The sequence below is a fragment of the Malania oleifera genome, chromosome 2 (assembly GCF_029873635.1).
Source record: "Malania oleifera isolate guangnan ecotype guangnan chromosome 2, ASM2987363v1, whole genome shotgun sequence".
Taxonomy (NCBI): domain Eukaryota; kingdom Viridiplantae; phylum Streptophyta; class Magnoliopsida; order Santalales; family Ximeniaceae; genus Malania; species Malania oleifera.
The window spans coordinates 70,348,346-70,375,123 of NC_080418.1; the positions used below are offsets into that span (position 1 = coordinate 70,348,346).

At 39.0% G+C, this 26,778-nt stretch overlaps 1 protein-coding gene across 1 annotated transcript in view; it reads left to right on the forward strand.

The window, feature by feature from the left end:
- The window catches only part of LOC131148240 (uncharacterized), a 33,294-nt gene extending 12,645 nt beyond the window's left edge, over positions 1-20,649 (forward strand). The window contains exons 2-3 of the mRNA XM_058097965.1: positions 19,926-20,088; positions 20,251-20,649. Of these exons, the coding sequence (XP_057953948.1) occupies positions 19,926-20,088; positions 20,251-20,649 (562 nt within the window). The remainder of the gene's footprint in view (positions 1-19,925; positions 20,089-20,250) is intronic.
- Positions 20,650-26,778: the final 6,129 nt, after the last annotated feature.

The window sequence follows — 26,778 nt, forward strand, 5'->3', positions numbered from 1 at the left end:
TGCGTATCATTGATTATCCCGCTTCTAGGGATTATCCTACTTCTAGGGATCATCCCTCTTCTGGGGGTTATCCCTTTTCTAGGGGATCGTAGCCTCACATCTCGATGCCAGTAATTATTTCAATCACAACCACAACCATGCCCATGACCATACCTTTGTCCTCGTCTTAGACCACAAAATGTGTTCGTATTCACTTTAGGGAATAGGGTCAAACTAGTTGGACGAGTTTGGTCAGAAAATTTACTAAATTTTCTAACCCTATATTGCAACTGCTGGCGCATATTAGTGGGATGGAAAGTAGTAACAGTCTTTTAAAGCATGTCTTTGTCAAAAATATTTTCACCTCATAATTTTAACTTTGAACTAATTTTATGTATAACTCAGTTTTATGAGTCGCCATTTTTATAATTTAATAGAAACATACACATTTGCTACCGTTGGTGTTGCCAAAAAGGAGAAGCCCGCCCATAATTATCATGACCATGGTCCAATTAATCTCTAATTAGCTCAATAAATGTGGCTTAGCTTCTTAATTTTTTCATTCCCCATGCGCCATGTACTTCCTAAAACTTCATATATAAACACTCCACAAGGCTACTAATTAATTAACTCTTGTCATTAGTTGTCTACTATAGAAAATAAAATTAGTAACCACACAAAAAACAAATTTGATTTTTTATTGAGTTGGAAAAAATTAATATAATTTTGTATTGAATTGTGTTCAAATCTATCAAAATTTAAATTCAAAACTCAAAATCTATGCCCCAAACACTTGCCCTATGTTTGGGGAGGTATTGAATTTGAATTTGTATTGGATTTGAATAATATGTTATATAAAATTGTATTGAAATTTATCCAGACCCACCCAAATTCTAATCTAAGGTCTAAAATTCATGTTTCTAAACACAACATTAGTGTAAGATTATATAAATAGTTGTCCAAATTTACAAGAAACTAAATTCAAATTCTGGATTATGTACTACCAAAAGCAGAGTTGTTTTTGGATGTGTGTTATTTCACTTCTAATAACTTAAAGTTTTAGCCTTTAATTTAGCGTATTTCTGCAAGACAGTATAGGGTCAGTCGCCTGACCATGAGAGGTCAGTCACCTAACCAGGTTCTATCTGCTTGTTAGTCGCCTAAACAAACAAGGGTCAGCGGCCTAAAAGCTTCGACCACCCTTCAATATTTTGATCATAACTCTTTCTATAAAACTCCAAATTAACGTTCTTGGTATACTAAGAGAAAATCTCACAACTTTCATGTTGAACACCTTTTACGATAAGGAGTGTTTGATAGAGAAAAATGCACATCAATGCGGATATAGAAAAAATAACAGAATTTGGAAAATTCTATTTTGGTGCTTTTCATTCCAAAAAAAGTTTTAACCTTTTTGAAATAACTTTTGACCTTATAAAAATATTTTCCAAGTATTTTAAAAGGTATTTAGGTCCAAGTATTTCACCTAAGAGCTTCATGCATCCATATTGAAATCGCTTGAACTACTTACATAAAAACTTCTTAAGACTTTGACATTTTAAGCACTTTAGTCTTTATATATTTTCCATCTTGAATCCATGCTTTAATAATATGAGCTTTATGAGATCTTCTTTCTTTGGAGTAAGCTTTCAATAATCCTTGTGTGCACTTGACCTTGTATTCAAATACTTAAGTCTTGAAATATCATCACTTAACTAAATATGTTAAGTTCCTCTGATTTGTTATCATCAAAACAAGATTTTAAACCTTGTAAGGCCAACAACCTTGGTATCTGCAAAAGAATCTGGTAATTAATTTGTAACTCCTTGTAAATGTATAATCTTTTGAACTTCAAGTTCACTATATGATTTGTGCAAGAATCTAAATAAGATAAATTCATGGCATTCCATGTGATTTCATGTTGTGCTTTAGCCATTGATTTTTCTCCCCCTAATGTAGGGAATACCGCTTTATTAAAATGACAATTAATTTCCCTTGAGAGCAAGCAGTACATGTGAAATTATTCGATAAAAGAATCTTATCGTTCTTTAGTTGACGACCATATGAATTCTTAATGATTCTACGCATCATTACATCTCCAAGATGTCCAAGTCGATCATGCCAAAGTGTAAATAACTTTGGGACATTGCACTTCTAGTGGAAGACATTATATGATTCAGCTATTTTAATCTTTGTATAATACAATCCAAAAGATAAAGTTGGCAATTTTTCTAAAATTTGTTTCTTCCTAGAAACAATAGAAGTAATATAAAGAAATTATTTACTATCTTCATTTGTAGCTTCAATGTGATAACCATTAAATCTTTAAAACTTAACAGATTTCTTTTAGATATGTTGGAATATAAAGTGTCATCAATTTTTAATAAAGTGTCATTAGGTAACTTTATATTAGCTCTTCCAAAGCCTTCAATCAAATTTGTAAAACCAAATATTGTATGAAAATTTGTTGAAGATATATTCAAATAATGGAATTATTTTCTATCTGAAAGAATTGTGTGTGTTGTAGCACTGTCAGCTAAACGAACTTCTTCCAAAACCATCTTAGAATCGATCAAAACTTTAAGACAATTCACGCTGCAATACATATTTTAAAAACTCATTATCATAATTGAGTATAGCAATAATAAATACGATAATAAATCCAAATATAATATTACTTACTTTATATCTTAAAATATTACATCATTATTTTCATCTGGATTTACAAGGAAATCAGTTACATCAAGATAAATGGAGTTTGATGGTCTAGCATTAAAATTTATTGGAACAACATTATCAGCAAAATATGTTTCAACTTCTTTAATCCTTTCCTTTTATTTTATAGATGCTTGGTATAGATCTACCAAGTGCCTGGGCATACGACAGGTACGTGACCAATGACAATTTTATTCCGCATCTGTAGCATTCATTTTCATGATGCGTATCATTGATTATCCCGCTTCTAACGATCATCCCTCTTCTGGGGGTTATCCCTTTTCTGGGGGATCGTAACCTCACATCTCGATGCTAGTAATTATTTCAATCACGCCACAACCATGCCCACGAGCATACCTTTGTCCTCATCTTAGACTGCAAAATGTGTTCATATTCACTTCAAGGAATAGGGTCAAACCAGTTGGACGAGTTTGGTCAGAAAATTTACTAAATTTTCTAACCCTATGTTGCAGTAGCTGGAGCATATTAATGGGATAGAAAGTAGTAATAGTCTTTTAAAGCATTTCTTTGTCAAAAATATTTTCACCACATAATTTTAGCTTCGAACTAATTTTATGTAGAGCTGAACTATATTTACTGATTGTTTTAAAATCTTGCAACTTCAGGTGCAACTATTCATATCAAACTTTTGGTAAAATCTGATGGTCAAATAAAATTTTTTTTCATAGGATAAGTGTAATGACCCGAAGAATAATAGTATTTGAATAATAAAGAAAAGAGGTAAATGGGAAACAGACGACGTTGCATACTGGGCTTGTTGACGAAGGTGTGTCTCGTCGACGAGAATATACTAAGAGGATTTTTTGGGCAACTCTGAATTTCATTGACGAAGGGGAGAGTTCATCAACAAATTGCCTCTTGACCTTGTCTATGACGTGACGTGGCTCATCGACGAATCCCATAGTATAAATAGTGCTAAACACGGATTTTTACGCAGAAATTTTAGCGAAAGCCTTTCCTCTCTCTCTCTCTCCTAGGGTTCCTCCCTCCTCTCTCTTCGATTTCTATTCCATCGTTCGCTGGATTGATTATCTATGGCCACGAAGAAACTCTTGGGGAAGTTCTCTCCAAGTCCGCTGGAGCTAATCGTCGGTGGGGCTGAGTTGAATTTCATCCCAGATTCAGGGTAAGGACTTTTATTCAAAATTAGGTTTTCCAGCAGTTGTAGGAAATGTAGTAGACGTAGAGATAGTGATATTTTGTTTTGAGAAATGTTGCTTTCAGGGTGTTGAGTGGGGATCCCTGTGGGTGAAGGACCCATCATAGTATGGGACTTTAGCGGGAATCGGGTAAGGGAAATATGCTATGCTAGTCAACCTTAGTATGATTTCCAAATAAATTATATGTTTTTACCAGTTGATTATTCGGAGCATGAATTTATACAGATTATAAATTATGTTTAAGATGTTTAAAACTACTGTGCGGCATGAGAATATGAATATAGTACAGAAACATGTTGTACAATATTTTCAAGAACATATTTCCAGAATATACAGACAGGGAAATGTAATTTCAGTTTACATGATACCATGATTATATATGTCACGCCCTAACCCTAGAAATGGGACCCAGGGGTGAAAATGTAATCTAACATGTCATTCCATACATACATGGTACCATACCAGCGTCTATACAAAGGAGTCAAACTCCACAAAAATAGCACAAACCTAGGTGGCAGCCAAAACTCCCAAAAGACCACACAGCACAAGCTTAGTACTTACCCAAGTACCTCACGCAATACACCGACCACTACTCTCCTACACCCAGAAGCTAGCTCCGGTTACCTGAAGGACCTGAAAAATATGTATGTACAGCAGGGGTGAGACACCTCTCAGTAAGGAAGAATGTAGGTTATATTGGTGTGTGGCATATGAGTGTTATCATGACATACCAACATGCATAGTTCAATAGTCAAAACCAATTCCAGTATTTTCACAAAACAAGCAATACAATCTGGTGTCGTCACACCCTTCAGCTCGAAGCCGAAATGTCTAGTGGTATTTCACACCCTTTGGTAAAGATCGGCAATCTGGTGATATTTCACACCCTTCGGCAAACGCCGACAATCTGGTGATATTTCACACCCTTCAGCAAACGCTGGTGCCCCCGGTAACCTAACATTGCATCAGCATTGAACCGGTACAAATCTGGTGTTCGCACACCCTTCGGCTCGAAAGCCGGCTAATCTAGTGGTATTGTGCACTCTTTTGCAAAAGCCGAATTTTCAAACCTAGAACAATTTGGAACCCCTTTCCTATTTCACCAAAATACACTCATTCATGCTCACATAACCAACAAAACCACATACATTTGGTAATCCAAAATCATGATTTTCCAAACACATACAGTTTAAATAAATTCAAGGTACGGTTATCCCTATTACATAGTATAAATCACCATATACATACAGGTTTCCAACAAAACCAGGGATGCAGCCCGCCGCCCCCTTTTTCCCAAAACTGTAACATGAAAAACCCATAATTTTGCCCGTCAGAGTCTCCCAAATGAGTAATCAAAACACACACAGGACCGTGGACCACAACTCCACCGAGTTCGATTTCAAAAATAACCGATATAAACACAATTCCCCTTACCTTCCCTCAAACTGTAAATCCCAAACTCCAAAGCCCCTAAACAACGAACCGAGTTCCAAAACCTACATACCACAACCCAGAATATACTCATGACTCCGTTCTCTATCAAACTACTAATTAGAAAAGAAAACCGAACCTTACCTCGATTTTGGGCTAAAACTCGAAAACACCCAGAACAAAGATCTGATCCATAGATATTGTAGAGAATCCTTCCACAATCCTCGTGGTAACTTCGGATCAACCATTCTCGTGACAAACGGCGAAGAAATCTAGAGAGATGGAGAGTAGGTTAAGTTTCTAAAGAGATAGATAGAGAAAATGAGATTTCTTAACTGAGAAGTAATGAAAATATCATTTTATAACCCTTTGACTCAACCATCCTCGTCGACAAATGGCGTCCTCGTCGACGAGGTCATATAAATAGCTCCTCAATGAGACGATGGCCTCGTCGATGAGCCTGGGATTTCTGATTTTTCAAAACTCCTCGGCTTCTCCTCGTTGACGAGCCTCTAAACTTCGTCGACGAGAAATGTAAGGCCTTCGTCGACGAACTCTAGCTTCGTCGACGAAGCCTGTTTAATTACCATCTCACCCCTCTCTTAATTAATTAAACCCACCTATCACAGTTCGGGTTCTTACAACCTCCCCTCCTTACAAAAATTTCGTCCTCGAAATTTGACATCTCTCATTCATAAACTCATACACGTAACTCTTAGAAAGAAACTGGAAATTTCTACGACGCAACCCCATTACAATACATATATATACCCTCACTTATGGCGGAGGAACGCCGTGGTTACAAACATAAATTGTCTTAGGAGTTCACAATACACACTCCCCAAGACCAACCACTTATTCCAATACAAGTAGGGTAACATACATAACTCAAAATAACTATGGATACTTCCTGCATATTTCCGTTTCCAGTTCCCAAGAAGCTTCCTTGACCTTGTGGTTCTGCCACAATACCTTCACTAACGGTATGTCTTTGGTACGAAGCTTCTAAACTTTACGGTCCAGAATCTGAACTGGTATCTCCTCATACGCTAAAGTATCCCCAATCTCCAAGTCTTCATAACTAATAACATGTGAAGGATCCAACACGTACCTTCTCAACATGGATACGTGAAACACATCGTGGATCCTCAAGAGTGCTGGGGGTTAGTGCAATCCTATAAGCTATCGAACCCACTCGCTCAAGAACCTCGAATGGTCCGATATACCTCGAGCTCATCTTGCCCTTCTTCCCAAATCTCATCACCCCTTTCATCGGAGCGATTCTCAAAAATACCTTACCCCCCACCTCAAACTCTAACTCATGGTGGCAAATATCTACGTAGCTCTTCTGTCGACTCTGAGCTGATTTATTCCTCTCCCAGATCAAACCCACCTTCTCAAACTCCTGTTGCACAAGTTTAAGTCCTAACACCTGACGTTCACCAACCTCACTCCAATACAAAGGAGATCGACATCTCTGACCATATAAAGCTTCGAACAGTGCCATCCCGATACTAGCGTGGAAGCTATTGTTATAGGCGAACTCCACTAGTGGCATAAATTGTATCCAGCTACCACCGAAGTCTAGCACACAAGCCCGCAACATATCCTCCAAAATCTGTATAATCCTCCCCGACTGTCCATCAGTCTGGGGGTCGAACGTTGTACTGAAAGTAAGCTTCGTCCCCAGTGCTTCCTGCAAGCTCGTCCAGAATCGAGAAGTAAACCTCAGGTCCCGATCTGACACAATGGACACCGGTACCCCATGCATCCTAACTATCTCATGCACGTACATGTCTTCTAGCCTACTCAAAGGATAGCTAACCTTCATCGATATGAAATGAACAGATTTTGTCAATCTGTCCATGATCACCAAGATAGCATTTTGTCCGTGAAGAGCTAGTAGCAATCCGGTCACAAAATCCAAGAAAATATGCTCCCATTTCCACACCGAGATAGGTAAAGGCTGCAACGACCCTTCCAGCCTCTGATGTTCAGCTTTCACCTGCTAACATGATAGATATTGCTCCACGAACTGAGCAATATGCCTCTTCATACCACTCCACGAGAAGGTCTCACGCAAGTCTTGATACATCTTTGTATTATCAGGATATACTAAGCGATACGCTTCCTCTAGAATCTTCCTTCTGATTTCATCATCGTTCGAAACACATAGCATGTTCCCAAACCCTAGTACACCTCCCTCAGAGATGTTAAACTCTAAAGTCAATCCCTGTTGTACCTTTTCCATAACCTCTGCCAACTCCGCATCACTAGCCTGCGTGGCTTTTATATGATTAAACAAAGTCGACTGGATTACCAAGCTAGCAAGGAAAGTCTGATGATCACCACGCACCAACTCTATACCTGAGCTCTCCACATCACATCTGATGTGATACTAATCATAACTGCAGATACTGCCACATGATTCGACTTCCGACTCAACGCATCGGCTACCACATTAGCTTTTCCCAGGTGATAACTGATGGTGCAATCATAGTCCTTAATCAAATCAAGCCACCGTATCTGCATCATGTTCAACTCCTTTTACGTGATAAAGTACCTGAGGCTTTTGTGGTTAGTGAAAATCCCGCACTACACACCATACAAATAGTGTCGCTAGATCTTTAGTGCATAAACAACAGCAGCCAACTCCAGATCATGTGTAGGGTAATTCTTCTCATATTCTTTCAGTTACCGAGAAGCATAAGCTACCACCTTACCTTGCTGTATAAGCACACATCATAGACCCTTCAGAGACGCGTCGCTATAGATCACAAAACCGCCATCCCCTGAAGGAATGGTAAAAATTGGAGTAGTAACCAGCCGGTGCTTCAACTCAAGAAAGCACTGCTCGCAATCACTCATCCATTCAAACTTTACCCCTTTCCTGGTCAAACGTGTCAAAGGCTCGGACAGTTTGGAGAAACCTTCCATGAATCGACGATAATAACCCGTCAGTCCCAGAAAACTCCGAACCTCTTCCACATTCTTCGGCTTTACCTAGTCAATCATAGCTTCAATCTTGCTAAGATCAACTGATATACCATCACCAGTTACTACATGGCCTAAGAACGCAACCTGATTCAACCAGAATGCACACTTCTTCAGTTTAGCATACAACTTCTTCTCTCGCAAAATCTGTAATACTAACCTCAGATGGTTCTCATGCTCTTTTGTACTACTTGAGTATACCAGAATATCATCAATAAACACCACCACAAACCGGTCCAGGTACTCATGGAAAACTCTGTTCATAAGATTCATGAACACTGTCGGAGCACTCGTCAACCCAAAAAGCATGACTAAGAATTCGTAGTGGCCATATCTGGTTCTAAAAGCAGTCTTCGCTAGATCCTTAGACCTGACCCTCACCTGATGATATCCTGACCGTAAGTCAATTTTTGAAAAGACCTGCGTCCCCTGCAACTGGTCAAAAAAGTCATTGATACGAGGCAAAAAGTAGCGATTCTTCACAATCACCTTGTTAATCTCAGGGTAATCAATGCACATGCGCATCGACCTGTCATTCTTCTTCACAAATAGTACTGAAGCTCCCCAAGGTGAAATACTATGTCGAATGAAACCCCTATCCAGTAATTCCTGCAACTGCTCCTTCAACTCCTAAAGTTCCGCTGGAGCCATCTAGTATGGAGCTTTAGAGATTGGTACCTTGCTAGGTAGCAACTCTATTGCGAACTCCACCTCACAATCCGAAGGTAAACTGGGTAAAATCATTTGGAAACACATCCGGGAACTCACTGACTACCCGAATATCCTCGAGTCTCATCTTATCCCGTGGCGGTTCCTTCACACAAGCTAGGTACCCTTAACATCCGTCCAAGAGTAATCTCCTCTCCTGCAGTGCTGATAGAATCTATGGCGTCGAACGCACACACGATCCCACAAACTCATACTCCTGCTCTCCAAGAGGTCTGAACACCACCATCTTCTTATGAAAGTCGATCACAACATAACTAGAGAATAGTCAATCCATCCCCAGTATGACATCAAACCCTGACATGTCGTATACTACAAGGTTCGCCGGTAGCAGCTTCCCCTAGATTACCACTGGGCAGTCTTTCAACATCCTCCTATAGAATGATATATTCCCAGATAGTGTGGCTACAGACAGTACTTCATCCATGACTTGGGTCTCCACCCCACACAGTTTCACAAAATTAACAGAGATAAAGGACTGGGTTGCACCCGAATCAAATAAAACCACAGCTCTATTTAAAAGCAACATCATAGTACCTGTCACCACATTCCACGCACGTTTCGATGCTGTGTTCACCTAATAAGTCCTCTAGGACACCTAATTACTTCCCCGATTTTGACTCGAAGAAGGCGTGCCCCTTTTTGGCACGTGACAATCCCCAACCATATGCCCTGATTGGCCACAGTTATAACAGTTACCCCCAAACGGCTAGCATGCACTGTCATACCACTTGTGGCATCTGACACAATGATCACGCAACTGATCCACCTGAGAACTCTAGCGCTCAATATTCTAATGACAACCTGAGCCCCTATTCCTCTTCCTCCATGATCCCTGCCGAGATCCAGACTAAGAACCAGAAGGTACTGGCCTCTTCTTCGGCTCCTGATCCACCTCCTCCTCTCGGATACCAATCTCAATCACAGTGGCTTTGTCCACCAATACTGAGAATTCACAAATCTTAAGCATACCCACTAATCTACGGATGTCCTTCCTCAGGCCCTTCTCAAACCTCTGAGTCTTCTTATACTCGTTCGAGATCAAGCATGATGCAAATCGGGATAGCTCTATATACCAAGCAGTGTACCCCTGCACTGACATACTCCCCTGAGTTAGAACAAAAAACTCATCCGCCTTCGCATCAGGTACAGAAGCCGGGAAGTATCTGTCGAAGAACACCTCCTTGAACCGGCTCCATGTTATCTCCTCAGGACCGCCCCTCTGCTTCTCCAGCAGATTCACTATAGTCCACCATCAACCTGCCTCCCCAGATAGCTAGACGGTAGCATAGAGGACTTGCTGCCTATCCGTGCAGTGTAAGACTTCCAAGATCCTCTCAGTCTTTTCAACCCAATCCTCAGCTATCATCGGGTCATGTCCCCCAGAGAACGTCAGAGGATGCATACGTGTGAACCTCTCAATGGTGCACCCCATAGATGTAGGGGAGCGTTCGTGTCTCCTGACACTCCACTCGATCTCTCGTAGGACCTGTCTCATCATTCTTCGAGGCACAGTAGGAAACTCATCACTCGCCGTCTCCTCGGAGCCACTTCCCATGTCATTATTCTTGGGCTCCATTTTGAAAACACAACAGAGTTCTATCAAAACTCCTACAACACGTACATTTAACATAATTATCTAACCCTAATCATGTTAATTACTCCCTGCTAGTTCCAGGTCTGTCCTATCACACCGATACGAAAGTCAACAATGGTCTGCCCTACTTTTACTGAAATTGTCATTCCAGGAAAAACACGAAATACTGCCGACAAGTCCCGATCTAGCAACGGAACAACCCTCAACCAACTTTACCCACATCCAACATCCTATACTTTGGTATGTACTTACAGCTAAGCCTAACTAAGTCTACAAGACCTAACAACCTAGTTAGATCTGATACTAAGCTGTCACGCCCCGACCCTGGAAATGGGACCCAGGGGTGAAAATGTAATCTAACATGTCCCTGTATCCAACAAATCATCCAAAGATACAGAACAATAAATAAGGGTCCAACCCTGTGGGGTTCTAAGGTACCCCATACATATCCATAAATAACTACGCAACGGAAAAAGCTCATTCTATACATACATGGTACCATACTAGAATTAATACAAAGGACTCAAACTCCATAAAAATAGCACAAACCCAGGTGGTAGCCAAAACTCCCAAAAGACCACCCAGCACAAGCTTAGGGCTTACCCAGGTACCTCCCACAATACACTGACCACTACGCTCCTACACCCAAAAGCAAGCTCCGGTTACCTGAAAGATCTGAAAAATATATACGTACAGCAAGGGTGAGACACCTCTCAGTAAGGAAGAATATAGGTTATATCGGTGTGTGACATATGAGTGTTATCATGACATACCAACATGCATAGTTCAACAGTCAAAACAATCAAAACCAGTTCCAGTATTTTCACAAAACAAGCAATACAATTTGGTGTCGTCACACCCTTCGGCTAGAAGCCGAACTGTCAGGTGGTATTTCACACCCATCGATAAAAACCGGCAATTTGGTGATATTTCATACCCTTCGGCAAACGCAAACAATCTGGTGATATTTCACACCCTACGATAAACGCTAGTGCCCCCGGTAATCTGACATAGCATCAGCGTTGAACCGGTGCAAATCTGGTGTTCGCACACCCTTCGGCTCAAAAGCCGGCCGATCTAGTGGTATTGCGCACTCTTCTATAAAAACCAGATTTTCAAACATGGAAACATTCGGAACCCTGTTCCAATTTCACCAAAATACACTCATGCATGCTCACATAACCAATAAAAGCCCCACTCATTTGGTAATCCAAAATCATTATTTCCAAACATATACAGTTTAAATAAAGTCAAGGCACGGCCATCCCTATTACACAGTATAAATCATCATATACATACGGTTTTCCAACAAAACCAGGGATGCAGCCCGTCGCCCTCTTTTTCCTAAAACTGTAACATGAAAAACCCATAATTTTGCGTGTCATATTCCCACAAATAAGTAATCAAAACACACATAGGACCGTGGACCACAACTCCACTGAGTCCAATTTCAAAAATTACCGATATAAACACAATTCCCCTTACCTTCCCCCAAACGGTAAATCCAAAACTCCAGGGCCCCTAAATAACAAATCGAGTTCCAAAACCTACATACCAGAACACAGAATATCTCATCACTCCGTTCTCTATCAAACTACAGGATCAGAAAAGAAAATCGAGCCTTACCTCCATTTTGGGCTAAAACCCGAAAATACCTGGAACGAAGATTCTAATCATAGATATTGTAGAGCCTTACCTTGTGGTAACTTCGAATCAACGATTCTCATGACAAACAGCGAAGAAATCTAGAGAAATAGAGAGTAGGTTAAGTTTCTAGAGAGATAGAGAGAGAGAAAATGAGATTTCTTATTTGAGAAGTAATGAAAATATCATTTTATAGCCCTTTGATTTGGCCATCCTCGTCAACGAATGGACCTCGTCAACGAGGTCATATAGATAGCTCGTCGACGACACGATGGCCTCGTCGAGGAGCCTGGGATTTTCGACTTTTCAAAACCCCTCGGCTTCTCCTCGTCAACAAGCCTTTGAACTTCATCAATGAGAAATGTAAGGCCTTCATCAACGAACTCTGGCTTCGTCGATGAAGCCTGTTTAATTACCCTCTCACCCCTCTCTTAATTAATTAAACCTACCTATCACGGTTCGGGTTCTTACAATATTGTTTTTTAGTACCATGACATATAGATTTACAGTTGACTTCAAAAAATACAGACGATACAGATACAGTTTATTTTAGTGTCATGATTAATACAGTTAATACAAAATCATGGTAAAAACATTATTTTAGATATATCAGTTACCTATATAGTATCAGAGCCTGATAGACCAGATTCAGTCAACAAAGCTTGGTACCGTAGCTATATTCAGTTCAGAGTGCAACCATTACTCAGATAGTATGTGGTATTCAGAAGTCGATCGTGCCTGTTGTGGAAAGGCTCCCCATCAGATATGGTTGAGGGGGCCGATCTGATTGTCGGAGTTCAATTGACTTACCCTAGTTGGCCAGCCAAGTTACGTCCCGCCTTCAGGCCGCACAACCCTGTCATGAGGGGTTAAATCATGATTTTCAGTTATCCATCCAAGGAATCTTTTCAGTTATTACATATATGTATGATCATATTTACATAAAATAGACATACCTATAGATATTAGCAGTATTATGAATAAATATTCAGGAAAATCATTTTATGTTAAGCAACCTAGGTATGATTTATTTTGCAACAGGTATACAGGTTTTATTCAGATATGTTATTTATGGTATTTTTCTAAATCAGATTTTACAAGCATGTAGCTCACTTGCCGCACACTAGTAATAGCATATTTCGTCTTACTGAGCGTCGACTCAACCCATTGTTTTAACATTTTTCAGGTGAGCCAGTTATGCGAGTGGATCAAGATCCCAGGTAAAGGGGCTACTATATTGCCCTATCAGTAGGGTGAGTATTTTTAGGAGATTATTTTGTACAGTCCCAGTTTCAGTTGAGGGTATGTTTGAGAATAGTGTATATGTATATTATAGGGATAATCTGGCACTCTGGTATTGTATATATATATATATATATATATATATATATATATATATATATATATGGTTTTAGTCGTATGAATTCAACTTCTCGCTGCTTAGGTTGATAATTTCGTTTGAATTAAACAGTATTAGAGTAGTATAAATTTCAGTATACATATATATATATATATATATATATATATATATAACAGTAGGAAGCAGGTCGTTACAATAAGTGGGTCTTTAACAGTAAGGTATTCAATTTTTATTTTTTCCTCTAATTAGAGAGATAGCAATTATGAGAGAGAAGAATTATTAATTACATAGGGAGCTAAATATAAAATAAATGAGGAAAATACGTTTGAGCCCATGCATGATTATATATATAATAATATATAATATTTTCTTAATAAGTTGCTCAATTCATGCACCTTCCACACACCATCATACATGTGATACCCCATGGATGAAAAGCTTAAAAGACTAGATGTTACTACCCATATCAATAAGGTGCACCTTTCTTTTCGGGAGCCTTCTCATAAGAACTCCATAGTTAAGCGTGCTTGGCTTGGAGCAATCTTGGGATGGGTGACCACTTGGGAAGTTTTCTCAGGAAGTGTGTGAATGAGGACAAAAACATACTAAAAAGGACACGTATTGGTTTGTGGGGCCAGTCATTAGTCCGATAAGGCCTACCCCCTATTGTTTGGTCCAAGTGGAGGAGGAGAGACGCAATGCTCCCTGACAGACCCAGGTTGGGGCGTTACAATACATACATGCGTGAGGAAGATCATGGCTTTTACGCGAACCTACAGGAATGCGATATTTCCATCTAAAATAGTATTTTCTAAATTCAATGCATTTAGATGGATTTTGACGTCAAGAATATACGATATATAATTATTGCCTTTCGATGTCAAGTAAAAAAAAATTAATTCTACTTATGTTTGACATGTAAATAAATTAACAATAATAATAAGGCAATTTGTAAAAATAGAATGGAAAAGTTGAAATAAAACTACGACAATAATATAATATTATTTTCACCCTTTCCAAAATACTTAAATATGTTTCTTCAGGAACATTATTTTATTTTTTTCAATTTGTACTCTTCGGGAGTATGATCCTAATTTATAATATTAAATTGAATGATAATTTAACACCTCTTACAGAGGTTAAATATACGATTTCATATGGAGAATAAATGTTTTACCTCTTCAGGAGATCAATTTGAATATCTCTTCGGGAGTCAGGAGGCAAATATTTAATATTTCTTCTAGAGATTAAATATATAAAAGGGAAATTTAAATATATAGCATCTCTTCTAGAGATTAGATATATAGCCTCTTCAGGAGGACTATATTACCATCCCTTTTGGAGATTGGTACTTTAAATATATATATATATATATATATATATATATATATAGGCAGTACAGAAATAAAATTGGTCATTAAGACTATATAAATATATAAAAATATGTCAGTCAGTTATAGTATCGTACTGATAACGTGTTATAAAATGATGCAGAAATTATAAATAAAGATGACCAGAAAAATAAATGGAGACAAGACCAAGTTTTACATGGTTCAGATATACCTACTCCATAGATGGATAAGATCAAAACTTCAATATCACTAACAGAATTACAAGATGATTTGGGATCGGCCTTGTACAAAATATTACTCCTTTTCACTTTATCTCTCCTCTTCTCTTATCCTCACTATACATATACTTACATGGAAGCATCAAATGTGTGTCCCAAATGAGAAAGGGAGGGTGCCCTTTTATAGGGCAATATGGATAGTTAAGCATTTATTGAGGTAAAAATTTAAAAGGTGGAAGATGGGGTGGTGGAAGATGGATGACATCCACATTTCCCATAAGCTTATATCTATATATATATAAAGCAAGGGCTCCACTTGTTCTGTTTTTCTTTGTTATGTCTTCTACTACTCTTCAACCTTTTTTGTTTGAAAGCACAATGCAACCCTCTTGTTAGTCCCATAGACACAATCTAGCATCGACATTTCTAAATTACTTATTCTTAGACACTTTTTATTACATTTTCATTTTATTTTATACTATTCTTACAAATAAACATTCCGCAACTCAAATGCAACCTAAATTAATGAAGTTATAGGGCTGTGAGTAAAAAATAATGAGCATGCATGTAGAGACCCGGAAAATAGAAATAATAAGAAAAATAGAGAAAAGAAGGAATTTGGTTTTGTGTAGACCAAACCGTCAACGATTTGGTGGGGGCGCAGAAAACCGTCAACCGTTTTGTAATTACTGCAGCTCGGTTAAGGGTGAAATGGTGAAAAGGTTTAGTTAAAAGCCAAACCGTCAACGATTTTAGGAAAATCGTCAATGATTTTGTCTGGCTGTAGCTTATATGTAAATCTTGTAGCTTATTTTTTGTTAGAGGAAATTTAATCTTCCTCTTTGTCTCTCTCTTAGGGCTGCGACTCTCCCTCCTTCTCTCTTCAATTTCTTGTCTGATTTCATCCCGAATCAGCTGATAAACGTGATTTTGGGATCCCGATGGCGATTCTCTACAGTTTAACTGGAGTAATTTTGTGAATTGGGCATTTTAGGCACCACTCCAAAACCAGGGTAAGGAGGTTATTTTTAAAAGTTTAGCTAGTTATTAGTAATATGTGGGCGTAGGTATGTTGAATGGTTGTTATTCTAGTGTTAAGTTCAATGAATTAGGGTTTATGGATATAGGCTTTGTGCGGGCGCCATAGGCATAATATTGGATTCCCTACAAGCATAGTTCTAAGAAACAGGTTTGGGGAATTAAGTTATGCCAGATAATTTTAGCAATTTTACCAGTTAAAGTATAGTAAAAGATTATGAGATATCATTTTATGATTTTCTAGATATTAGAAGATATGAAATTATGGGCATGAAAATTTACGATTCTTTTCAAATGATATGCATATTCAAGAAAATTCAGAAATTTAGGTTGCATAAAAAACCTTATAGATGATATATTATTTTCATACAGCGAGGAATATAATTTTCCCATATAGTAATAAAATATGGTTTTCCCATACAAAATATAGTATTATGAGCATTACTCAAATTGTGTGGCATGAGAAATACTAGTTTTAGTACAGAATTTTATAACTTTTACAGAACCATGATATTATAGCTTTTACAGAACCATGATTTTATAACTTTTACAGAACCATGATATTATAACTTTTATAGAACCATGATATTATAGTTATTACAGAACCATAATATTACAGTTATTACGGAATCATGGTATTACAGTTCTTACAGAATCATAGTATTACAGTTATTACAAAATCATGGTAGTTCAGTTTATACAGAATCATGGTAAAACAGTAATATACAGAAATAGTATTATTTAGTATCAGAACCCTGATGGACCAGAACAGAACACAAAACACGGTACCATAGCTAATACAATATAAATAGTGCAACCACACATCTTAGATAGAGTAAGGTGATGGTAGTTGATTATGCCTCAGAGGAGAGTCAAGGAGCTCCCTAACAATCCGAACCAAGTTAAGCAGGCCAATCGCACTATAGACGAGTTATAGTTTGACTTAACCTAGAAGGCTAGCCATGGTTAAGTCCATCCCACAAGTCACACAACCCGATCATGCGGGGTTAATTCATTGTTGACTCTATGAGTCTGATCCTGTTTTGATTATGACAAACCAATATTTCTCACCTGTGCACTAAGTTTCTTCAACAGGCTTGTCCTTAGCATGAATTTTTGGTGTAGTGATCCTAAAAAAAATTAAATTAAATTAAATTAAAATTAAAATCAAAATCAAAATTAAAAAAATTAAATTAAATTAAAAATAAAATTAATAAATAATAATAATATTAATATTAATAATAATAATAATAATAATATATAGTATATATGGGATAAGGTTCCTAAGAATGAAATCTCAGGATCAACTCAAACAGAGAGCCGCCGCCACCCCCCTCGTGTTTGCTGCGCAGCCTCTTTCCCCTCTCTCCCACTCTCCTCCATCTCGTCTCAGTTATTCAGCCAATCAAAAATCCAAAACTATCGTTGGGTTCTGCTCGCCGCCACCGACATTTCTACTAGAGCGGATCTGTTGTGGGAGCGGCGTAGGCATATCTCCTGGGATAAGGCCAAATCTCAAACTTACCTCAATTTCTCTTAAACTATAAGCCCCATTAACGAACAGAAATTTCAAGGAGACTCGTGGGGAGATTCTCTACAATCTAGGCGGAGTGGGTTTTCGAATTAGAGTTCCGAGGTGCCAATCCTAAATCGGGGGTAAGTTTGATAACTTAGGCTTTTATTAGGCTATTTAAGGTATTCAAAACTTAGGGAAATTTTAGAAAAAGTTACTCTAAGAATTATGACGAATAATATGGTGAAATTTGAATTTCAGGGTTCAGGGATTTTTGAACTCCTGAGGCGTAGGTCGGGGTGTTAGCGGGCTTTTTCAGGAATCAAGTAAGGGGATTAAGTTAAGTCAAGAATTTTATTTAATTTTAATTGATTTCATTAATATATATATATATATATATATATATTTATTTAAAAATTTGAAGGTTATTTTGAAAACCAACCGTTCGAAATGGATTTTTACAAACCTAAGATATATGGTATGGTATTTTTGAATAAAATGAACAGTGGAAAGTTTGCTTATTTATATGGATATGTTAAAATGTGGAAAATTGTGTGGCAGATGATTTAATTTGTATGGATTATTTTATATCTGGATTCGGGATTTTGAAATACTGAATTGTTTGAGAAATACGGGAATTGTTGTGAAAAATACTGGAAATGCTTGTGAAAATACTAGAACTGTTTATGAAATGTAGGGGTTTGAACTAACGGCCAATGGTTGGGTATTGTTTGATTGGCCAAGGGCCAAGATTATTACTTGATGGCCGAGGGTCGAGTTTAAATTGATGGCTATATGCCGGATTGTATTTTGTGGTCAGGGGCTAGGTTTTTGGAATAACAGGAAATATATGTGAATGATGATTTTTATTATCTAAATTGTTTGATATGCTTTAGGAACCCTGGGGACCAGTGTAATGTGAGCATAGTATCGTTGCTAGTTCCAACCGACTGCCTGCGTGAGGTTGAAGTAAGGGCGTCGAACCTGCAGCTTTTCTGTGGATGCCTGTAGATGTGTTTGCAAAGGATGTTGTTTTTGACTTTATTTGGGCTGATCACCCAAGCTTAGTCTAGCCTTCGGGCCGCACAACCCGTGCCATGGGGATGTAAATGGCGTGTTTGTCACAGGGAGTGTCTTATATGCATATCTATTAATTTATGTGAATACGGTTAATTAATAAGATAACTTCGAGGGCTTACTGAGAAAGGTGAGTGATCTGGTAGCAGTAAAGGTACTTGAACAGAGGGAAGCTACTTGTATGGGCGGGTAATCTTCCCTATCCTCAACTAATTGTGTGTATGAGTGTAAAATAAGAATGTTTTCATTAATAAATTTATCTGCTTAGTGAACTTGTTATTTTCTGTACACTAAATGCATGCTCGCCACACACTGACATTAACTTAGTCTTTTCCTTACTGAGTTGTGCCTCACCCCTACTTTAAGAACGGTTTTTTTTTCAGGGAATCCTAGAGATCGAATCTAGCAGGCTAAAGGAGTCAGGCTAGTGGTGTAAATTTTATGTAGGTAGTGTGTTGATAGAGATATTATTTTTGTTTAGTTTTATGGGATGTAATTATGTGGAAATGGATATACTTGTGTATAAAGATAGTTAGAACTCTGGTAATGCAATTTGAGGATTTTATATTTTTTTTTTACACTGCATATATGTGTTTTATATTTGATGAATAAGGTATTAGGTACACTGACGTCACTAAAGTAGCACTCCGAGCCCACATGGCGGGTCGAGGTAATTATAGGTGGTATCAAAGCCTAGGTTTGTTAGGTTCTGCAGACTTCGAGGATTGATAATTACCAGAGTATAGGTTGAGATAGGATAGGGTTAAGAGTGGGTAGATTAACATGGGTTTGGTCTGGAAGCTTGGAGGGAGAAATCTATTGACGGACTTCTGTGATTTTCTGAATCAGTCGCGAGAAAACCATGGTAAATCCATCAATGGTTTCATTTCTAGGTTAAGGGACTTGAACTCAGGAAATTTAGGGTGGAATGTTAGGATGAGTGAGTATGTGTGTGAAGTTAATGTTGGGATGGGGATTTTTCCTTAATGGTTTAGTGATAGAATTGGAATATGAATTATTAAATTAGAACCCGTACATTATATCAATTCCATTATTCCATATTTGCATTAATTTTGTTAATTGTGAAATTACTAAATCAGGTTATATCCTATTTACAGGATGGATTCCAAGGGAAAAGATGTTGTGATTAGAGGAGATACCTCTAGTGAGGATGATGCTGATGCTTCAGCAATGTTGCGAAATATAGCGCGGCAGGCTAGAAAGGAAAATAGGAGGGACTCTAGAGAGCGGGATCAGTCAGTGGTTGATAGGGGTTGCACATTTTAGCAATTCACCCAGGTGAACCCACCGACATTTATAGGTGGACCGAACCCGATCGTAGCTGAAGATTGGATTCAAGAAATAGAGGAGCTGCTAGGGGTGTTGGAGTGTACTGAGGAGCAAAAGGTGAAGTATGCCACTTAGAAACTAGTGGGAGACGCAAAGAGATGGTGGAGATCGGTAAAACTAGTGGAGGAGCATCGCCTAGAGCCGGCGGCTATCACTTGGAGCCAGTTCAGGGAGGTTTTCTTCGACAAGTATTTCCTCGCTGTCACCCGCGTAGCTAAGGTAGAGGAATTCCTGCAACTGACTCAGGGGCCCATAACTATGCAGCAGTATGCGGCCAAGTTTGTGGAGTTATCCTGTTTCGCGCCACATATGATTCCGAACGAGCTGCTAAAGGCACGGATTTTTGAGAGAGGACTGAAACAGAGCATACGTGCGCAAGTGGTGGCATTGTTAACCCAGAGCTTTTTTGAGTTAGTGGATTGGGCCATGGCAGTTGAGGCCAGCATTCAGGAGGGGGAGAGTGTCGTGAACTAGAAGAAGAGGCCCTTGTCTCAGGGGTTTCAGACTAACACTAGTCAGGGCTCTTGCAAGCGGCCTAGTAATTTCTCGGGCCAGCGTCAGGAGATGGGGTATTGAGGCCATCAGGGGGGTTCCCAACGCCCTATATGTTCTAGATGCCATCAGAGGCATTGGGGCAAGTGCAAGGGAGGACCAGTTTTTTGCTACCAATGTGGAGAGGCAGGACATTAGATGCGAGATTGTCGTGCGGCGGTGAACTATGCGCCGCCACAACCAAAGCCGTAGTATTGAGGACGTCCACAAGCACCTCGAGGTGGTCACCAACAGGGTGCGGCTCAGGCACGAGTATACTCACTTACGCCGGGTGATGCGAAGAACGCCGGTGATGTGGTGACAAGTACTATTTCCATATTGTCAGATAGTGCCATTGTATTATTTGATTCAGGTGCAACCCACTCGTTTGTGCCTCGGGGATTTGTTAAACTATGTGGGTTAAAGGCTCAATTGTTAGAGACTGAGTTAAGAGTGGGCACATCGATAGGGTCAGTGTTAATATGTAGCAGGGAGATCAGGGATTATCCGGTAGAGATTCAGGGGAGAGTGCTGCCTGCTAGTTTGATAGTCCTTTATATGCATGGTTTTGACATTATTATGGGCATGGACTGGCTAGCATCCAGTTACGTGAGCATTGACTGTTGCAGGAAGGAGGTGGTATTCAGACCTCCTAGGGAACTGGAGTTTGTATTTGTCGGGTCGTGTGTGCGTTAGGCACCACAGATCCTCTCGGCTATTTAGGCAAAGAGGTTACTTTTGGGGGGGATGCCAGGGTTAGCTTGCAATGGTGAAGGAAGTGCCGAAAGAGGAACTCAAGTTGGAAGATATCCCAGTGATAAGAGAGTTCTCTGATATTTTTTCAGAGGATTTACCGGGGTTGCCTCCTAATCGGAAGGTGGAATTTACAATTAATTTGATCCCAGAGACAGCACCAATCTCCAAAGCCCCATATAGAATGGCTCTAGCTGAATTAAAGGAGTTAAAGGAGCAACTACAAGAGCTTCTAGATAGGGGGTTTATCAGACCCAGTGTATCGCTCTGAGGTGCACCAGTGTTGTTTGTGAAGAAGAAGGATGGGTCGATGAGGATATGCGTCGACTACCGGGAGATTAATAAAGTAACAGTGAAGAACAAGTATCCATTACCCCGGATTGACGACCTGTTTGATCAGCTTCAGGGTACGCAGATTTTTTTTCTAAAATCGATCTGCAATATGGATATCATCAGATGAAGGTTAGATCAGATGATGTATCGAAGACTGCTTTTCGGACTCGGTACGGCCATTACGAGTTCTTGGTTATGCCGTTCAGGTTGACGAATGCTTTAGTGGTATTTATGGATCTGATGAAAAGGGTATTCCATTAATACTTAGACCAATTTGTTATTGTTTTCATAGATGATATTTTGGTCTATTCAAGGAGCCCTAGGGAGGATGAATCTCATCTGAGACTAGTATTTCAGGTGCTCAGGGAAAAGAAGTTATTTGCTAAACTTAAGAAATATGAATTCTAGTTAGAGCAGGTTGCATTTCTGGGTCATATGGTATCCAAGGAAGGGGTTTCAGTGGATCCAAGTAAAGTAGAGGGTGTGGTTGATTGGGCAAGGCCGAAGAATGTGCAGGAGGTCAAAGTTTTCTAGGTCTTGCAGGATACTACCGCTGATTTGTCGAGGGGTTCTCCAGATTATCAAGGTCTTTGACATAACTACAAGGAAGAATCTAAAGTTTGACTGGACCAACGAATGTGAGCAGAGCTTTCAGGAATTGAAGCAGCGTCTAGTCACTGCCCCAGTGTTGGCCCTTCCATCAGGTGAGGGTGGATTTGTAATTTACAGTGACGCATCACAGAAGGGACTTGGTTGTGTTCTAATGCAGCAGGGGAAAGTCATTGCGTATGCATCTCTCCAGTTGAAAGAGTATGAAAAGACCTATCCTATGCACGACATAGAGCTGGTAGCAATTGTGTTTGCATTAAAGATCTGGCCTCACTATCTTTATGGTGTAAGGTGTGAGATCTTTACTGACCATAAGAGTCTCAAGTACTTCTTCACTTAGAAGGAGTTGAATATGAGGTAGCGCAGATGGTTCGAGTTGATAAAGGATTATGAATGCACCATTAGCTATCACCCAGGAAAGGCGAATGTGGTAGCCGATGCATTGAGCAGGAAATCTGGGGGTACGTTAGCCTCGGCAGTTATGGCTTCGCACCAGATCAAGATGGACCTAGAGAGGTTAGGTGTAGAATTGGTACAAAGGAATCATCAGGTATTCATTTATAGTCTGGTGGTTCAACTGACTTTACGGGAGAGAATCATAATAGCTCAGTTGAAAGATGTAGAGTTGATGGAGATTGTAGAGAAGATACAGGATGAGCAGCACACAGACTTTAATGTTGCTAAGGATGGAGTTCTCAGATTTCACACTCGATTGTGTGTGCTAGATGACACAGAGATAAAGAGGAAGATTCTAGAGGAAGCTCATCGTTCTCTCTATACTGTTCATCCAGGTAGTACAAAGATGTATAGAGACTTGCGAGAATCATTATGGTGGAGTAACATAAAGAAGGAAATTGCTAAATTTGTGGGTGAGTGCTTGACTTGTCAGCAAGTGAAAGCACAACACCAGAGACCAGCAGGACCACTTCAACCATTGGATATCCCTACGTAGAAGTGGGAGCATATCTCGATGGACTTTGTATCGGGATTGCCTTCAGCGTTGCATGGGCAGAATGCCATATGGGTAGTGGTTGATAGATTGAAGAAGATTGCCCATTTTATTCTGGTTAGAACTAGTTATTCTATGGATAAGCTGGCAGAACTCTATGTTCAGGAGATAAACTATATACATGGCGTGTCCGTGTCCATCATTTCAGTTCGAGATCCGCGGTTCACTTCTCGTTTCTGGAAGAGTTTGCAGGGAGTGTTGGGTTCTCAACTCACTTTCAGTACTGCATTTCACCCACAGACGGATGGACAATCCGAACGAACCATTCAGATTCTTGAGGATATGTTATGAGCATGTGTGTTAGATTTTGGGGGCAGTTGGATCCGATATCTGTCATTGGTTGAGTTTGCATACAATAACAGTCACCAGACCAGCAATGGAATGGCACCATATAAGGCTTTGTATGGTCGCCGATGCAGATCTCCGTTGTACTGGGATGAAGTAGGCGAGCGATAGATTTTGAGACCAAAACTTGTTCAACAAGCTTCTACAAAAGTCGAGCTTATAAGGGAAAGGGTCAAGGCAGCCCAGAGTTAGTAGAAGAGTTATGCGGATACTCGCTGATTGGAGCTAGAATTCAAAGTAGATGATATGATATTCCTGAGGATTGCTCCGATGAAGGGGGTGATGAGGTATGGAAAGAAAGGCAAGCTAAGCCCTAAATACATTAGGTCGTTCAAGATTCTAGAGAGAATTAGTTCGGCGACATACAAGATAGCACTACCCCAGTGCTGTCTAGGATACATGATGTGTTTCACGTGTCCATGTTGAGGAAGTACATTCTAGAAACCCCGCATGTGATCAGTTATGAATTGTTGGAGATCGGGGATACTCTGGCATCTGAGGAGGTACCAGTTCAGATTTTGGATCAAAAAATACAGGAACTGCGTACTAAGGATATACCGTTAGTGAAGGTGCTGTGGTGAAATCATGTAGTTGAGGAGGCTTCTTGGGAGTTAGAAACAGAAATACATCAAAAGTACCCACAGCTGTTCAACAAGGGTTAGTGCCAAACGGGTAACGGTATGGTTGTATATAGAGGGATTGGAGTAGGTTGTGTGGTTAGTTGTGTATAGTTTTAATTACAGTTAGTCTTTGGGAAACTTTGTTATGGTTATTGTAATTTTCCAAAGACAGTATTGTAACCACGGTATTCCTCCGCCACAAGTATGGGTAATTAATAAACGTAGGAGAAGGCCACTATGTGGGTGGCTACCGACTCTTTTGTAGACAGGGGTAGTGAGTTAAGAATGTGATTGGTAATAGTTAACAAATTTCGAGGATGAAATTTTTGTAAGAGAGAATGTAGTGATCCTAAAAAAAAAAATTAAAATTAAAATTAAAAAAAATTAAATTATATTAAATTAAAATTTAAAATAAAATTTAAAAATTAATAAAAATAAATAATATAAAAATAATAATAATAATATTAAAATAATATATATATATATATATATATATATATATATATATATATATATATAGTATATATGGGATAAAATTCCTGAGATTGAAATCTCAGGAACAACTCAAACAGAGAGCCACCGCCACCCCCCTCCTGTTTGCTACGCAGCTTCCGTCCCCTCTCCCACTCTCCTCCATCTCGTCTCAGTTATTCAGCCAATCAAAAATCCGAAAATAGCGTTGGGTTTTGCTCGCCGCCACCGACATTTCTACTAGAGCGGATCTATTGTGGGAGCGGCGTAGGCATATCTCCTGGGGTAAGGTCAAATCTCAAACTTACCTCAATTTCTCTTAAACTATAAGCTCCATTAATGAACGGAAATTTTCAGGAGAGTCGTGGGGAGATTCTCTATAATCTAGCCGGAGTGGGTTTTCGAATTGAATTTTCGGGGTACCAATCCTAAATCGGGGGTAAGTTTGATAACTTAGACTTTTATTAGGCTATTTAGGGTATTCAAAATTTAGGAAAATTTTAGGGAAAGTTACTCTAGGAATTATGATGAATAATATGATGAAATTTGAATTTCAGGGTTCAGGGGTTTTTGAACACCTGGGGTGTAGGCCGGGGTGTTAGCGGGCTTTTTCAGGAATCAGGTAAGGAGATTAAGTTAAGTCAGAAATTTTATTTAATTTTAACTGATTTAATCAATATATATATATATATATATATATATATATATATATATTTAAGAATTTGAAGGTTATTTTGAAAACCAACCGTTCGAAATGGATTTTACAAACTTAGGATATATGGTACGGTATTTTTGAATAAAATGAACGGTGGAAAGTTTGCTTATTTATATGGATATGTTAACATGTGAAAAATTGTGTGGCAGATGATTTAATTTGTATGGATTATTTTATATCTTGATTTGGGATTTTGAAATACTAAATTGTTTGAGAAATATGGTAATTGTTGTGAAAAATACTGAAAATGCTTGTGAAAATACTGAAACTATTTATGAAATGCAGGGGTTTAAACTAACGGCCAATGGCTAGATATTGTTTGATTGGCCAAGGGCCAGGATTATTATTTGATGGTCAAGGGTCGAGTTTGAATTGATGGCTATATATCGGATTGTATTTTGTGGCCAGGGGCTAGGTTTTTGGAATAACAGGAAATATATGTGAATTGATATTTTAAATGGTGATTTCTATTATCTAAATTCGTGATATTTTTTAGGAACCCTAGGGACCAATGTAATGTGAGCACGATACCGTTGCTAGTTAGACCATGTGCACCCACACTATTCTGGATAGAAGTGTAGGGAGTCCAGCCGACTGCCTGCGTTAGGTTGAAGTAAGAGCATTGGACTTGCAGCTTTGCTATGGATGCCTGCAAATGTGTTTGTAGAGGATGTTGTTTTTTACTTTGTTTGGACTGATCGCTCAGGCTTAGTCCATCCTTCGAGCCGCTCAACTCGTGCCATGGGGATGTAAATGGCGTGTTTGTCACAGGGAGTGTCTTCTATGCATATCTGTTAATTTATGTGAATACGGTTAATTAATGTGATAACTTCAAGGGCTTACGGAGAAAGGTGAGTGCTCTAGCAGCAGTAAAGGTACTAGAGCAAAGGGAAGCTACTTGTATGGGCGGGTAATCTTCCCTATCCTCGACTAACTGTGTGTGTGAGTGTAAAATAAGAATGTTTTCATAAATAAGTTTATCTGCTTAGTGAACTAATTATTTTCTGTACACTAAATGCATGCTGGCCACACACTGACATTAACTTAGTCTTTCCCTTGTTGAGTTGTGCCTCACCCCTACTTTACGAACTATTTTTTTTTTTCAGGGAATCCTAAAGATAGAATCTAGCAGGCTAGAGGAGCCAGGCTAGTGGTGTAAATTTTATGTAGGTAGTGTATAGATAGAGATTTTATTTTTGTTTAATTTTATGGGATGT